This window comes from Thyridium curvatum, assembly GCF_004353045.1.
Source record: "Thyridium curvatum strain D216 chromosome Unknown NODE_41_length_360454_cov_79.457556, whole genome shotgun sequence".
Lineage (NCBI taxonomy): Eukaryota > Fungi > Ascomycota > Sordariomycetes > Thyridiales > Thyridiaceae > Thyridium > Thyridium curvatum.
Window position 1 is genome coordinate 89,058 of NW_022156796.1, and position 15,736 is coordinate 104,793.

Sequence of the window (15,736 nt, forward strand, 5' to 3'; positions counted from 1 at the left end):
ACAGGAGATCAGTAGCGCCGGAGATCAGCAAAGAGCAGTGGCCAATGGGGAAGAACTGGTTGATAGTGCTCTGAAATGAATGGTGAAGCGCAAAGAATGGCTCTTGGTTTATCATGGTTTATGACGCAAAAGCAGGGTCGCGTGCAGACGAGCTGTAAAGAGGGGTCCATGCGAGTTGAGATAACCATGGAATATCATAAGATTAGAGCTGAGATAGAGTGCCCCAAGAGCCCTGGACGAATGGCACGCTGCACAGATAATGTTCGGGAGCTGGAATGCAACACCATTTGCGTGATTGTGCTGGTGGTGTGACCCGCCGCACCCTCCAAACTCCAAAAACAAGTTACCGTACGGAGTACACTGCCGAAAACCTTGACTCGGTAAGCTAAAATAGTTAGCACGGTGGTTCCAAGCCACAGGTACTCGGTACACATCCATCACTCTATGGAAATCGGGCAGACTCCTTATCTTAGCTACTGCCCCCCACAGTCTCCGACTCGCCTCTCTGGACTTGGATCTGGCGTCTTCAAGACTCGCTGTCACGACATTTCCAGGCTGGGTCTTGCATGTTAGCCCGTAGCGCCGGGGACTGCTAAACCTTCGCTCCGGAGTGTCTAATCATTTCGCTCAGCTCACATGAGATTTGTGTCTTGGCTCGCGATTGGGTGATCAAGTCAATGGGTAGCGTGCATTGAATCCACTTGCCGTTATCTGAAGGAGTCGACTCCGCATCCAGACCTCAGACCTGAGACTGATCTTCTGCCTTACTGCCCTGCCGAGAGATGCGACTGCTCATCTTGGCTTGCTGGTATTCTGCTTATCTATCCTGGTTTAGGAACTTAACGTCACCCCGGGCAGGGTTCTCGACTGTCATGTGCGGTAACGCTACTCTGCCGCGTGCTGTCAAGGATCCTGAATAATATACTAGCCTGTGCTGCAAGTACTTGTAGTCAGCACGCAGGTCGAATCTTTCACTTCCAGGTAGGCAAATAAATCTTGATCCATTCAGCCTCCTGTAATACAAAAAGCAACTTCCTGTTAGGGCATGGTGGGCGAGTGGTCGAGGAGTGGAGACTTCTCCATAGGCAAACCTTCATACCTCCATGCTGGCGCCCACCGTCTCGAACGTGGCTGGCACCATTACGAGATACTTGGGACGCAACCCCAGATCGGCTGTGGGGATCTTGGTTTCGGAACAACCCCGTTCAGAGTCCAAGTCCGTCAAGGAAAGATACGCTTCGTCGCGGCTCAACGAGGTGCGGAACGATTACTCTGGGGAGACTCGAGTTGGATTCTGGGGCAAGGTAGATCACTTCAATGTTTAGATGGTAGATGTATTAGGTAAGACCTTACACCACGTCAGGCTATTCCATTCAAGACTACCGTTGGCTATTGGGAGAGAAACATGATAGTGAAATGGTCACCTTGAACCCAGGGATCATGGATAAACAAGAACATCGAGATGGACCCTTGGCAATCTGTATGGCGCCTGTATTTAGTCGAGAAACAGTGTGCCATACATCTTAACCACTTTCAGTTCTATTTGATCCGATCCAACGCGATGACAGAAGCTGTCTACAGTTGGACAGTTCCTCCTGTATATGCCAATCTGGCATCCTACTCTGCAATGAATCGTTATCTCTAGGTCTGGTCTGCAGCTCTAGAGCTTTCGAGACGATGCTCAAAGCATCATCACCCTTCAGATCTTTGTGGAAAGGGACTGCCCCTCGTCCCAAGAGCCACTTGACAATCGCAGAGTTGCCTGAAGATGCCGCCCACATCAGCGCCGTGCGGCCTTCTTCATCAAAGCTATCAATATTTCCCCCATCGACGAGGAGCTCTAGGACCATGATATTAAATACGTAACAACTCGAACCTAGATACCGCACAGCCGATACCAGAGGTGTTGCGCCAGAAAAGTCCCTCGCGTTGACGCTAGCACCTCTTTGAAGAAGACACTTGACGGCTTCGACATTAAGGCCTCGAGCATGCCAGTGCAGTGGTGTCCTCCCTTCGTCATCTCTCGACTCGATATTTGCACCAGAGTCTATCAATAATTCCATATGGGGAATAGGCCTCACCAGTGACAATGGTGTCCGGCCGAGTTTATCTTTGCTTTCAATGTCCGCGCCTCGGCTGAGGAGGATCTGTAGATTTGTGGCGATCGTATCAACATCTGGATGGAAAGACTTGAATGTCTGAGCGGCACAGGACAGAGCTGTTCGGCCATCCTTGTCCTTACTCTCGATGCTTGCTCCTCGATCCAGAAGTGTCTCCAAAGTTCTTCCGGCTAGATTTTGAGAACTGCAACCAGCATAAAGCAGCGCTGTTTGGCCATTGATGTCTCGGGTCTCAAGGTCTGCCCCTCGGTCAAGAAGCAATCTTGCCATCATGTTGGATTCACCACAATGTGATTGAACTGCCAACATAAGAGGCGTTTGTCCTTTACTGTCGATAGACTCTATGGCGGCTCCGTGGTCCAAGAGAACCTGCGCGGTATCAAGTTGGCCAGAACGTATCGCACTAGTCAATGCGTTGTGGCCATGACATAACTCCTTGTTGATGTTAACGCCATTTGCTATTAATAACGGGATTACCCCATTAGCGCCATTCATGACGGCTTTGTATAGTAGATGCTGCCTGTCGTCGATCGATGTCAAGGACGGGTTGGCAGTGAAAATATGCTGCGCGAGAAGTGTCTTATCTGCTCTTACTGCACCATCCAAAAGCAGATACATCATTTGGTAGTAGGTTTCCTCATCAACACCAGCCTCGAGGATTGACGCGAGATATATCCAGTCTTCTGCGCTCGAGACCTGAGACGCTAGAGAGACCTTAGGCTCTAGTCTGAAGCTACGCCTGTAACAGGGTTCTGGAGTGTCACGAGCGTAACTTTGACAAGCAACATGCACAAGTGAATCTGGTGGTGAACTATCGAGCGTGCGTTGCCTCAGCGCGCAGATGGCCTCAAGACTGCTGGTGGCGTGTGCTGCGATCCAAGGACAAGTATACCGCTCGTTCTCGTCATCAAAGCAGGACTGCCCCGGTGGGTGATGTCGAATAAGGTTGCCGAAATCTCGATCGGCCATGATGTAGAGCAGGCTGGCGTCTGCTGTGTAACGGCGAACGGCATGCCTCTCGAGAATATTGGCAACTTTAATCCAGTCCCGACGTGCAAAGTTCTGAATGAATTCCGACTGATCCAGTCCAAAACCTGCGGCTTGACCGGCATGCCAGAGGACATTGTCAGTGGCATATCTGAGCAGAGGCAGACGTTTCTTCAATTTCTTGCCACCATCGTCGTGTAGCCGACGATCGTCAATGACTCGGTGTGAGATGCTGAAACGAAGGTAGGTCAAGCAGCTCTTCACTAGGATCTGGTGACCAGTTCCGCGGCCCTTTTGGACTGGATCGGCAGTAAGGATGTTCATGCCGCCATCCCGAAGCAAGAAGTCCACAACTGATTCATGAATAAACTGAACCACTGGCCTTTCGGTTTTAGTGAACTCAATTAATCCTTTTGAGTCGTTCAAGAGACGCTTTTGGATCAAGTCGTCTGGCAACTGCTTTTTATCCCGGCAGTCCAGGTCCTCTGCGCAGGTTCCCGCCAAGATTCCGTAGTATAGTTGCTTTGGAGTCAGTGGGTTTCGAGCAAAAAGAACCCATTGAAGGCAAAGCAGAAGCTCCTTGACATCTCGACGATCCCGAGTCAGGATGTCACTGAATAATGCGTGTAAATCACTTGGAACCTCTCTCAACTTGCGAAGAAGTTTGTCGCCTTGATGCCCAGCGTCGTATTCCTTGTTTAGAATATCAACAACCAGCATGACCCACAAGAAGACACCTGAAGCTTTATCGTATAGACTGGAGCGGATTGAGGCGGCGGAGGAAGTGTCAGGGCCTATCACTAGCTCGTTCTCGATGTAGTTCCTGATGTCTTCGTCATGGCCCTTTTGACCACTGAGGTCCAAGTGTATACAGCGACGGATGCTGATATGTGGGTAGTATCGACTTGCGAAGCATATGCGAAATTCATGATGAAGCTCTGCTGCCATTTCACTGAGTTGCTCGAGGTGCTTGATCATGTCTCGAATCTGAAATTCGTCGCACTCATCAAGGGCATCGATAAAACAGATGACGGAGTTGTCCTCCAGCCCTTCAACCACTAATTCAAAAAGATGTTTGAGCAATTCAATCGACCATCTGACCCGAGAAAGGCACTTGGCATTGAGGCCAAGAAGATCGAACCTTTCTTGGAGAGCGGGCATTTGCTCGAGTAGCTGTAAAAGGAGAGAGCGGTACATCCCTTCGGTGGACTTCTCCAGATCGTCACCGCGTGCGTTGAAGAAGAAGGAGACGATGGTCTTTTCTTTCATCGTTCTCCGAGCACTAGCTAGAGCAAACTTCATCAAAGTTGATTTCCCCGCTCCAGGCTTTCCCTTGATCCACAAGAAACCGTGGTGCTCGGGTAAGTTTTCAGTGTCTAGCCAAGCGAGGAATGTGGGTTCCGTGAGAAGCCATCTACAAGTCTTCCGATGGGCGGACCGTATTGTGAGATGTCGTGAATCAATTTCGTCGAAACGCAGACTGTCAAGAAGGCAACTCCTCTGTTCTGAAGTGAAGTGTGTATTGTCAAATGGGGAGACTCTGGAGAGTTGGCTGAGTAGAGGCTGTGTCTTTCTGTATATGTCCAGCAGCCCATTGGCGACCTTCAGATACTCGACATCATGTAGGCTAGTGAAGCGACACATGTCTCGATGATCCCTGCCAATACGCAGTACTGTTTCGATGGCTTGGTTGCCGATGCAGGACGAGACATCTTCGACGACCTGCAAATCGTGATCAGGTCTTGAAAGCTACAGATAACAGAGGGTATCTCACCTTTTTATTGTTTAGAACAGCCATTCCAAGATCCTCTTGAAACGAGTAGATGGACCAGTTTTGCTGCTGTGCCATGGGACCGAACTCGTCTCTCAACTCCTTCAATCTTTCCGAAGACGGCAGTAGGGAATGCACAATGTCCTTTTTGACACGAAATCCGAGCGCCTTGATTGCACTTTCTGCGATGTCACGTAAGTGGCTTCGAGGGTCTGCTCCAATGTGCGGTGTTCCAAAGAAGACAATGCCCTTGGTGGCCTTGAAAATCTGGTGGCGATCTGGTTGTAGAGTCTCGCAGTTCTTGGATCTTCGTAGCATTTCCTTGACAATGATGCCACCGAGGCTGTGAGCAACGAAAATAAGAGCGCGCTGAGGTTGCTCAGTGCGTTTCGATGCGAGTTCTACAAGGAACCCCCCCGAATGATCATAAACGGTGCTCTGGCTTGAGGCAACTCCCAGACGGTGACTCATGCGAGTGTCATAACCGTAGGTCAAGACACGAGCCTTTGGTATGGTCCTAGGGAGCAAGTCCCGAGGCCAGTAGACCTGACCAGTCGCAGGCGTCGTCCGCGAAGGCCTCGAAAACGGACCCAGTTTGCGCGATTTTGCGGGCGGTTCTATTGGCGTGTCGTCATTGACTTCGTCCTGCAAAGCCCCAACATCTCCTTTCATATGAGTCCATGTCCGCTGAGGATGGCCTGTGAAGCCATGCACAAATACGATACTACCCATGTCGTCAGCTCTAGTCATGAAATCTAGCACAGCCTTGTGTATCCTAGGGGAACACTACTTACTCAACTGAAGGGTCTGGCGGGTCGTATACAACGGAAAGCCCGGTCGCTGGGATTTCCATGACGTGCTACTGGAGCGGCCAATGTCGCGGACGTATTTCACTTGGTTGAAACCACAATAGACGATGACCAAGTAGTACTCGTTGAAAGTTGAAAGGAGGAGAGTGAGTGGGAGGAGGGCACAAAAGAGTGGGAGGAGGGCACAAAAGAGTGGGAGGAAAGTCAGGTTAGGCACACAACTGGGCTGTCTCTACTGTAGGGCGCGTAAATCGCCGAGAAGCGATTGGATCACAATGCATAACTCGAAGTGCAGCAGGGGCGAAGTGCAGCAGGGGGCGGTGCTGGTCGAGTGGTTGGATCAAATCTGCGCCGTTTCCAGCACCGTCACGTGTTCGAATGCTACATGGACATTGAAGGATTCCTGGTCCCCTCTCCTGATGGCTTTATTTATTCACCTGCTAAGTTGGAGATCCTTGAGGCAGCTCCCACCTGTGCTCTGAACACCCTATATGTATCCTAACTGCGCTCACTTCTAGTCAAGTCCTGTGAAAGCCATACGACTATTTCACGGCGTCTTTCTTCGTATCAACTGCGATTACTTTCCTTCTGACTTTGGCAATATCCTTCGTGTCCTCCAGGTTCTTCGACCTTTTCACTCCTCCAATAGGGGGGTCTATATCCTTTGCTTTACTAGATGCATAGAGGGCCTCTGCTGTTGAAGCTATCGAGATGTATAGCGTGTTAAGTCGTTGTTCGTCATCGGGCGCAAACTTGGAGAGAAACACATTGAACGTTCTGCCTTCGGACTCGACGTCGACAGTCTGTCTCCCAGTAATGATGAACTTTTCCATCGACGACAGAGCAGCAATATTCTTCTCAGTACTTTCCTCCAACATCTCAAAGAGGTGTCCTATCTCGCTCATGCTGACCAAGGCATAGCGTAGTGACTGGGTTGCCGAAGCATTCCTCTGGCAGATCGCGGCGAACTCTCCCCTTGTCTCGTTGTTATGGGTCAACCGGTAGACGACGATGCAGGTACATATCTTGGCACTTGTGAGTTGGAAGTGCTGCGGCCCTTCTCGCCATTGGACCGCTGGCCAGCACCTCACCGGCACAATTCGGAAAGCCGGGGGTATAGGGGAAATGACGAAGGATAGTCTCAAGTCCATGTGCTGGGCCAAATCTTGGTCCATCCGTCGGTCCACGGTTTTAGCTATATAAATCAGCTTGTTTTCCACCTCGGCTGAGTCGGAAGAGACTATCATATGTGGCGTTTCTCTGATGTACACGTTGTCCCGGAAATGCCGAATGGGAATGAGCACGACATAGTCATCAGGTCGTAGATTGCATCTTAATGCCTTGACTATCTGACCTCCCGGTCCGTGAGGGGTGCTGACAAGCTCGGCATCGATGCGAATGCCTTTGTTTGTAACCGCGAATTCTTTCTCTGATCCGACCGAGGCCCAACTGATAGACTTTCGAGAGTCCAAAGCGGTCCTGTAGTATGAGGCAAATTCGCGAGGTGAATCTGCCAGGAGACCGCGGTATCGCGTGTCGCCGCGCTTTGCCCTCCAGCAGAACAAGGACATATCGGTACTGGTTTTGATGATCTCCTCCTGCAAGCGCTGAAAAGCACGCATGCCCTCTCCGTACAGCATAGGCATGTTGACTGCGACCGCCAGTTAGTGAAGACTCATAACCAAGAAAGCAGACTTTCACCTTGAAAGATTCCAAGTAGACAATACGCGATGTCTTCAAGTCTTTTGGTCTCTCGATTTGAGGCCCACGACATCCTTTCTCCCACGGCAATCTCCTGAATTGCGTCACTATTACGGAACACCTTCTGATTGCGGATCCCAGTCATTGGGAATAGTTGCTTCATCACCCCTGGATCTGTCTTGAGGCCCTTGTAATTCCACCCACTGTCATAAAATTCCAGTCGAGCGGGAGCCAGGAGCTCTTGCAGCGTCCAGCCCCGCCGAAACCAACGGCACACCGTTCTCTTCTCCTCGTCAACCCACAGGGAGTTTAAAGAATTCACCTGGAGATCCGACAGGTAGGCAAAGCAAACTGTGGCCAGTTTGTACCACTCAAACATCGAGTTGATCGCCTCTGAGAGCTCGGCACTGGATGACTTGTCGATGCAGCACGTGTCCACCCAGACATAGTCGAGGTTATTGGCCGTCGCCAGCTCACATGTCTTCTTGATCTTGGCGAAGCCAGCCTTCTTCTTGGCCAGGTCTATGTTTGAGAACTCCTGGAACGTGACCTCCTCCTTCTCCCAGGTGTGCGACAGGATGGCGTATCTCGGCAAATCGGGCGGGGTAAACTCATCGAGCCTCATTGATGTTATGTTGATCAGCCACATACTGGGCAAACGCACTTGCTGACGCTCGCATGGAAGGGTATCAAACCCACATCAGTTCCTTGCTGCGGTCTTGGCGCTCCTTGCTGCGGAGACTGGAGTAGAAAGGACCAGGGACGGCGCGTGATCCATGAGCACTTCGACCAACCTGCAGCAGCATGCAAGGCGATGAGGGGCCCAGGGCGGTCAAAAACGGCAGGAAATAAGTAAGGATTGCAACCCATCTGATTGGAAAGGATGTCACAGACGCACTCAGCTCGTAGTTTCACCGCATATCCCATCCCTCACCTCATAGACCAGAAACGGCCTACATCCCACTGTCCAGGAGGACTCGGCCGCCGAGAAAGACTGCGGTAATGCTCAGGTGTCATGACCTAAAGGATAAGTCATCTGAGAGACTGCAGCCAGCCTTCTTGCAATCTTACATAGGGTTGTTATGGTTCCATCTGTTTTGCTGAAGCGCAAGCATCAGACCGGCACGGGACAAGATCGGAATCAACTTTAGAAATATCGATCCCGCATGGAGTGGCCACGGAATTAGTTGAGATTACTAGCCACGTTTGAAATGGAATAAGAGATGGATTTGCCTATGACTTTCATGAACGACTCGCATGGTCCAGTAGTTCTCTTCTCCCGACTTGGCGGCGGTACAAATTTGACTATAGTCTTGATAACTAGACAACAGACACGCTAAATGTGCCCCAATCTGATGTTGCTGATTTAATGTTCAAAAGAATCGTGTAATCAAAGTGCATTAACATTCAGGACCATCTGCATTAACCTCGCGGTCACCCAGGGGTCTTCAAAGATCCGAGAACTATCACTGGCTCGAATCAGTCTTGGAAACTTTGCCGACTTTCAGTCCCGGCTCCTCAAGCTCGATCTTGCACTGCGGAAGCTCCACACCATACGTCTCCACATTCAGTCCCTTGGTGGCCGGGTCGGGCGTGATCCACCGCCGGTTCTGCAGGTCCACATCTTGAGCCTTGTCGAAGAAGTTCTGCGGCGCAAACATGATGCTGCTCACGGCCTCGGTGAACAGAGTGACGGGGATATCCTCGGCGCGCGTGAAGTGGTGCATGCCCAGGTTGAACCAGACGACCAGGTCCTCGCCGTCGATGCTCTCGCCGTCAAAGAACTTGGCAAAGTCCTGCTGGGGCTTCATGGGCAGGTTCAGGTTCTGCACGCTGTTGGCGTACGGCTCGTTGTCGTGCTGGCGAGTGACGGCCGCGTGGGACTTGGCGAAGGGCAAGTTGCGCAGAGAGAAGGGCGAGTTGAGGGTGCTGAGATGCATGTTCATCAGGCGCGGGATGATGCGGTAGCCGCGCGGCTCGCCCCAGGCGTTCTTGGCAGATTTGGAAAGCACGCAGTACATGGCCTGGCTGTTGTCATCCCAGTTCCACTGCTTCTCCGTAGCTATGATGCTCTTGTTGAGGGTCAGCTGCTCGAAAGTCCCCAGCTCGGGGAACCACGGCTGGGTGGTGTTGAGTGCTTGCAGACGAGTCAGCTGGAGGCTGTTGTTGGAGTCGATAACGTCAAAGTCAGCTTTCCAGGTGAGCACATGGTCGTGGAGGGAGCCTTGCGTGGCCTCGGCGATACGAGGCCCCCAATTGCCTTGATCTTTGTAGTAGAACGACGACTGAAGGTACCCAGATGCGCGGACCATGACTTCTAGAGAACCGTCGACGTGGAACATATAGTCAAAGAGATAGTCGTAGTTGCCGACAGTTGCAATAGACCTCACAGTCAGGGCCGAACCCTTAGTGGAGCCAAGATGCTCAAACCCATACTCGGACGAGCCGCCGCCGTAACGATGCCGCGAGAGAGGGAAGCCGCTGTCTTGCTCAAAAATGCAGATCGCCTTCTGATTGATAGTGGTCTTGTTGCCGGTATGGTAAGTCATGTTCCAGAAGGTACTTCCAAAGGGACAATCATAGCCCTCGACAAGGGGCGAGATATTTGTGCCGAGCTCAAAGTATGTGTCGTGATAGACAGTGCCAGCTGCTTTTGGAGTGAAACCACCGTACTGCGCCGCGGCCTCCTGCATCGAGAGCTCGTACAGAATGCGCTCGCCCTTGAAGCGGATGTCGTAGTACATGATGCCGAGCGAGCGGGTGTATGCAACATAGAATGACCAGCCCAGGTACTCGACATACTGCTGCTTCTCATCGAGTTTGTACCGCTTGCCGCCAATCTCCAAGTTCTGAGGTGCAAATTGCTCCTCGAGATCACGAGTGCCCATATCTGGGTGGTAATTGTCGAGCAACCAGCTGGAGTCTTTGCTGTGAGCGAACTCCTGCACGAGCTCACCAGCCTCGAAGGCGGCCCGAAGATCAGCGACTGTAGGGAAAAAGCGAGAATTCGTGACAATTCCCTTAAGCTTGTACTTGGAAATGTCCGTGCCGGGACAATCCACAATGACGTAGAGATCTATAGGGGTAAGATAATTTGCCAGACCAGGAACTCGGAAGATGATGATTTGAAAGCCTTGACTCCCATCAAAGGATGTCGGCGTAATGTAGGGATCGGCCATAAGAGTGGTACGATTGTCTCTGGCTCCGTAGTAGACACCACCCTGGAACAGTGCGGCGGTAATGTCGGAGATGTTGCCCATGACAGCATTAACGAGGGTATCGGTAGCCGACATCTTCTTGAAGTCGTTGTGACGGCCATTATATGGGACAGCGCCCCCCATGCCGCCATTGTACATCCAATCGAGCTTCTCGACCTTGGTCTGGGCAGACACTGGAAGGGGCCCGACCTGATACTCTTGAGACACAGGTTCTTGCTTTCCGCCTTCAAAGATGATAACTCTGGCGTACTTGGAGGGCGGCACGCCGCTGCCGTCTAGGTAGGGAAGGACGGCAGATTTGTTAGTGTGAAGTGTGTCAATCCAAAACACGTAGTTATCGTTGATCCCCGCTGTAGCGGGATCGGTCAGGTTCAGCCCAGTTTTGGGATCATGTAAGAGTTTCCAGACAGCTAGATTGTCCTCCGGGGTGATCTGGGACCACACATTGAGCTTGGGTGCAGCCACGATAGGAGCAGGCTTACCCAGGCCACACGCCGAGCCTGAGGTCTTATTCAGTGATCGCCTTTCCATTTGATCGTGGAGAAGACGTCTGTCCAAGCCCAGCGGCGGTACAACTGTGGCGCCCGCCAGGCCTACAGAAAATAATAAAGTCTTAAGCTTCCACATTATGAAAAAGGAAGGTAGCGTTTCCCGGGAACTGCTTCTTGACTGATCGAGTGCTGTATTCAATACATGGGAGCCCGATGGGAGATCTTATATACACGGCCCTCGACGGAATGTTCGCGGAACTTCGGAGCTGTCCGAAGTCTAGCTTTTTTAGACCTCGCCCGGGCATCTCAATCATATTCCCGTTCTTGTCGTCGGTTTGATCCCTCGTGAGGACTGCTGCGGAAAACATATCTAGAAATTGCAAGGTGGTATCAGTTAGACGAAGACCTTCAGTGTCGGTATTAGCCTGCATGTGCATGCCAAGACCTGCAACTCCGCTCGAAGTGCACGTTCAGATCGGTCAACAGACCGCTGGTGCGGGGAAGGTCAAATGTTGCCCAGCTGAGATTGGACAATCTCACAAGAGATTATCAGTCACTGAGGGGAAAGATCTATGCGAAGATAAGCTCTTTCTCGGCAGCTGGAATGCTTATCTTTGGGCTTGGAGTTTTGAAGACGTCGATGCCCGAATTTTAGAACACTAAACTCTTTTAAACCATGACTCGCATGCATACTATTTCCGCCAAGCCGCCAAAACAAGCACCGCGATAAGGGAGAACCTGGAGAGGTGTGATCACAGCACGTGGCTCAGCATCATGTTGAGATGGCAATACGTCTCTGAGCTCTCTCGTCTAGAATAGCCCAAACAGGTCGCCATCATATCGCTCGGGAGGGGGGCCCATTCTTCCGTTCCGACACAAAGAACGTACCCCCTCAACAAAGTCAACATCAGCTATGAACCCTTCCAAATTACCGTTGGTCTTCAGCCCTGAATACTTGCATGTCCCGGCTGAGTCGCAGCTGTGTCTCATCTCTGCCTGCCTTAGAATGGGACTCTTTACGAGGAAATCGGATGACCTCAGGCAAATGCGTGCCCATTTATTGAGCCTGAGTCCTTGCCCTGGGTGGCCGGAAGTGCTTATATTGGCTTCTTGGTAAGACAACCCCAGAAGAATACCCCGTATCGCGGATGCCGCTGGACGGCTATTTGCACTATGGATTTCGGCACTTATGTTCTCCGGTTCTCTCGTTTCCGGTCCCTCCTGTAGACTGGAGGGTGTTGATCGGGCACGGTATCAGAGTAAATCTCCTTACACCTGAATAAATAGGTAAAGAATATCAAAAGGGGAAACGAGATTGTAGCATTCAGTTTGCGAAATCAGCTAGATGTAATTACTGAATAATGCCAAGGCACAGGATAAATGCAGCAGGGCTGCAACGGAATTTGCTGCATTGGAGAAAAGGCGGGAAATGAAGAAAAGCGGGGCAACCTGGTGTGCGGCCCGGAGTGCACGGGCCACCCGGAAAAGTGGCCCCACGGGTGCCGGAACCCGGCATGGCCCCTTGCGCAATTGTCGGATAGAATATCCGCCTAAGGCACACGGGCAAAAGAGAAATCTCTTAGTACCAGGTGGGTCGTTATACTTTATAAAGCCCTATACCGCTGACAGCATTGCATCTGTATAAGAGCCAAACGTCCGAGTTTGGTATGATGTGTGCAATGCGGAGCGAGCTGCAAATATTTAGTGTGCAGTCTCCTGGAGACGCTTGTCGAGGCCCTGAATGTGCCTGAGCTTCTGCTGCTCCATCTCGGCCGCCTTGGCAGCTTCGATATCGATGACCTCCTTGTTCTGCTTGCCCACAAAGACACTGTCGGGCAGCGCGTTGAGCTCTTCCTCCTCCCTGTCGAGCTTCCTAAATGTGATCCAGAAGCCTATACCGCCCAGGGTGGTGATGATTGCAATTGTCGTGTACAGCCAGACCAGAAGAGGGTCTTTGGCAAATGGGACAAACGCCTGGGCGAGAGCCGCGCTGAAGGCTTGGGCAAACCAGAACAAGCCGGTCACGAGGCCGCGCATATTCTTGGGAGCCTTCGTAAAAGCGTACTCCAGACCGGTGATAGAGGCCCCGATCTCGGAAAAGGCGATCAGCACGTACGCCGGGGTCTGGACCCAGACGGAGATATCTGGGGGAGTGTCGCAGCTGCTGGCATTGGTGCCGCAGGGGGATTGCACGTAGATATAGTGTTGAATCAGGGTGGCGACGATCATTGCGAGAACGGCCATGATGAAACCAACGGCGATCTTGCGGATAGGGGTCACACGGATGCGCGCCCGGTCCATCCAGGGGTAGAAGAATTTGTCGAACAGGGGGATGAAAATAAGCAGGGCAATGGGATCCAGGTTGTTAACTAGGTCATTGGGAAAGCCGTCAAGCCTCATAGTGGCTGCCTGCGACGTCAGGTTATTGTATAATTGGTTATAGGGCTAAGCAGTGTTCTCAGTCAGCCGCCACATGTCACAGAAATACCATGCAAAGAAGAAGAAGCACCACTTACAAGCCAGAAGATTGGATAGAACAAGAAGACCTTCGCGGCACAGAAACCCCTGCGGACCTCGTCTACCCAGTTGTCGTCGAATGTCATCCAGTCGGGCTTATTGTCACCGAGCCGGCTGGGCTTGACCGCTTCCCAGAAGTCAGCAGAACGCATGTTGCGAACAGTCCTTACGGGGTTCCAAGACCAGTGCTTCTTCATTGCCAGTGCCCAGAGACCGGTAGCCTTGCTGGCGACTGACCCAGTCGGCGGGTTCTTGATGTACTTGTTCCGGCACACGACCATGACAATGGGGCAGAGGAAGAAGAGAATCGTCGGCAGAAGATATGCGAGCCAGAAGCCGACGTACTTCTCGGCATAGACCATGGCAACTTGGCCGAACAAGACGCCGATGTTGATGAAAAAGTAGTAACGCATATAGATGATGGCGTATGTCTTGTGGGGGTCCACGATCACGCGTTCGCCACTCGGAAGCGTCTGGACGGTAGCACGCGGGGCTTTTGCCTCATACTGTTCGGCGATCAGCGGAGATATGTTGGCTTTGAAGAAACCGACCCCGACGCCGAAGAATAAAAGGCCGATGATGAAGGCGGCGAGCGAGCCTCTCTGGTTGTTCAAGACTGCAGGGATGGCAGAGATGACAATGAGAACATGGCCGAACGTGGCCGAGGCGATGCCGACGTTGATCGTCTTAAACTTGCCCCAGTAGGTATCTGATAGGTAGCCTCCCAGTAGAGGCATCAGATAGGCAAAGAACGAATTAAAAAGAGTCAACCCTGTCGATGCTTTTTTGTGGAGGCGCCCCAGGTTAGTGTTGAAATTTTTGGTGTAGAAAACAGGGGTTAGATCAGAAAATCAACAGAACACCACTACCCCTGATTTCGCTGATTTAACTTAATTAACTTAACTTGCTGCTCATGTCGGGGTTAGCACAAGACTTAGGGTTGGACTTTTACTGAATATAAAGTAGTAAATATCGCACCCTTGTTGCCCCATGCCCATGGCGCCTGACTGTCCCTCGTAGCCGGCGCCGGAGGGTGAGCCCTCGGGCCGAGGGTGCTGGATGAAGTTTGTGACTATACAAGATAGGGTTTGCGATTAGCCAGATTATCAGGGCAAAATCAAAGCACAAATAGGGAAAGAACCCAAATCTGCAGCAAGTACTCGTACTATTGGTGGTCTCAAGGCCTCAAGGCCTGTTGAGTTCCGGTACCTGGGACGGACGTGGATGAAGAAGAAAAGGGGCCTGGTGAGGGCACGTGACACCACGCAGACCATTCTCGCGAAACATCATGTCTGGTGTTGGTCCACGTCAAATCCAGATGTCAGTTCAACTTACAGATAGTTGTAGTCCCATAGTAGGAGAATCGCTCGACCATTTCTACGATGGCGATCGTGTAGATGACCCACCCAATCTTGCCTTTGACAGGACGAAGGGTGAGCAGCTCCTCGGCGGTCGGATAAATCTCGCCATTGGGGCCACGAAGAATGTCTGTCTGGACGACGCGGCCGACCTCCTCGGCACCGTCAGCCTGCCCGGCCAAAGTCTTCTCTCCGGTGGGTGCGGTCCCGGGCGCGGGCGGGGCGCTAGTCACGGTGTCGGGCTGAGAAGTTGCGACCGGCTGGGGCTCCACCGCAGCCGGACCGGCGGATTTTTCGCCAATGGCCGACTTTTCGGCGGGCGCGTCAACCTTAGCCATTGTCTTGTATTCGCGTCGTCAATCAAGTCATAAAGTCGCACAGGATTGCGGACCTCCTTGCTGCGAAAATGGACTATCGCCAGCAAGCAATGCAACAATGCGCAGCAGGAAGGATACGCGTGCGTCAGACGATCCATTTCCATTGAGCCAGTCAGCCATTTATTAAGATGTCGCGTTGTAGGATTCGGGGTACCCCTCCAACAACGTTTCATTGCTCCGTCCAATGCCTGTCACGCCCAGCCTCTCCGGGCTTACTGATAAGAGGGTGCCAAGACTGCCAAGAGCGGAGGAAGTGAGGGAATGGCACTCTGCCTTTCCGACCTGCCAGATGTGGCGATGTTAACTGCCGATCCACTCCGCAGAGTTTATGTCTAATATTCCTAAATACGGGTCAAGCCCCCGGAATGGACACTGCGAAATCTACCT

At 51.8% G+C, this 15,736-nt stretch overlaps 4 protein-coding genes across 4 annotated transcripts; all 4 read right to left on the minus strand.

Moving 5' to 3' along the window:
• Positions 1 to 1,523: 1,523 nt before the first annotated feature.
• On the minus strand, positions 1,524 to 5,731 carry E0L32_006937 (uncharacterized protein; the record flags this gene model as incomplete). The annotated part of the gene is made up of 3 exons (XM_031141625.1): positions 1,524 to 4,829; positions 4,882 to 5,620; positions 5,673 to 5,731. The coding sequence occupies 3 exons, from the start codon at positions 5,729 to 5,731 to the stop codon at positions 1,524 to 1,526; spliced, it is 4,104 nt and encodes a 1,367-aa protein (XP_030994001.1).
• Positions 5,732 to 6,229: 498 nt separating this feature from the next.
• On the minus strand, positions 6,230 to 8,194 carry E0L32_006938 (uncharacterized protein; the record flags this gene model as incomplete). Its single annotated transcript, XM_031141626.1, has 3 exons — positions 6,230 to 7,338; positions 7,389 to 8,008; positions 8,088 to 8,194. 3 exons carry the CDS (start codon positions 8,192 to 8,194, stop codon positions 6,230 to 6,232), a joined length of 1,836 nt encoding a protein of 611 aa, XP_030994002.1.
• A 660-nt stretch (positions 8,195 to 8,854) lies between these two features.
• Positions 8,855 to 11,233, minus strand: E0L32_006939 (uncharacterized protein; the record flags this gene model as incomplete). Its single annotated transcript, XM_031141627.1, has 1 exon — positions 8,855 to 11,233. One exon carries the CDS (start codon positions 11,231 to 11,233, stop codon positions 8,855 to 8,857), a length of 2,379 nt encoding a protein of 792 aa, XP_030994003.1.
• Positions 11,234 to 12,798: 1,565 nt separating this feature from the next.
• Positions 12,799 to 15,310, minus strand: E0L32_006940 (uncharacterized protein; the record flags this gene model as incomplete). Its single annotated transcript, XM_031141628.1, has 4 exons — positions 12,799 to 13,506; positions 13,614 to 14,323; positions 14,567 to 14,686; positions 14,950 to 15,310. The coding sequence occupies 4 exons, from the start codon at positions 15,308 to 15,310 to the stop codon at positions 12,799 to 12,801; spliced, it is 1,899 nt and encodes a 632-aa protein (XP_030994004.1).
• Between the last annotated feature and the right edge of the window lie 426 nt (positions 15,311 to 15,736).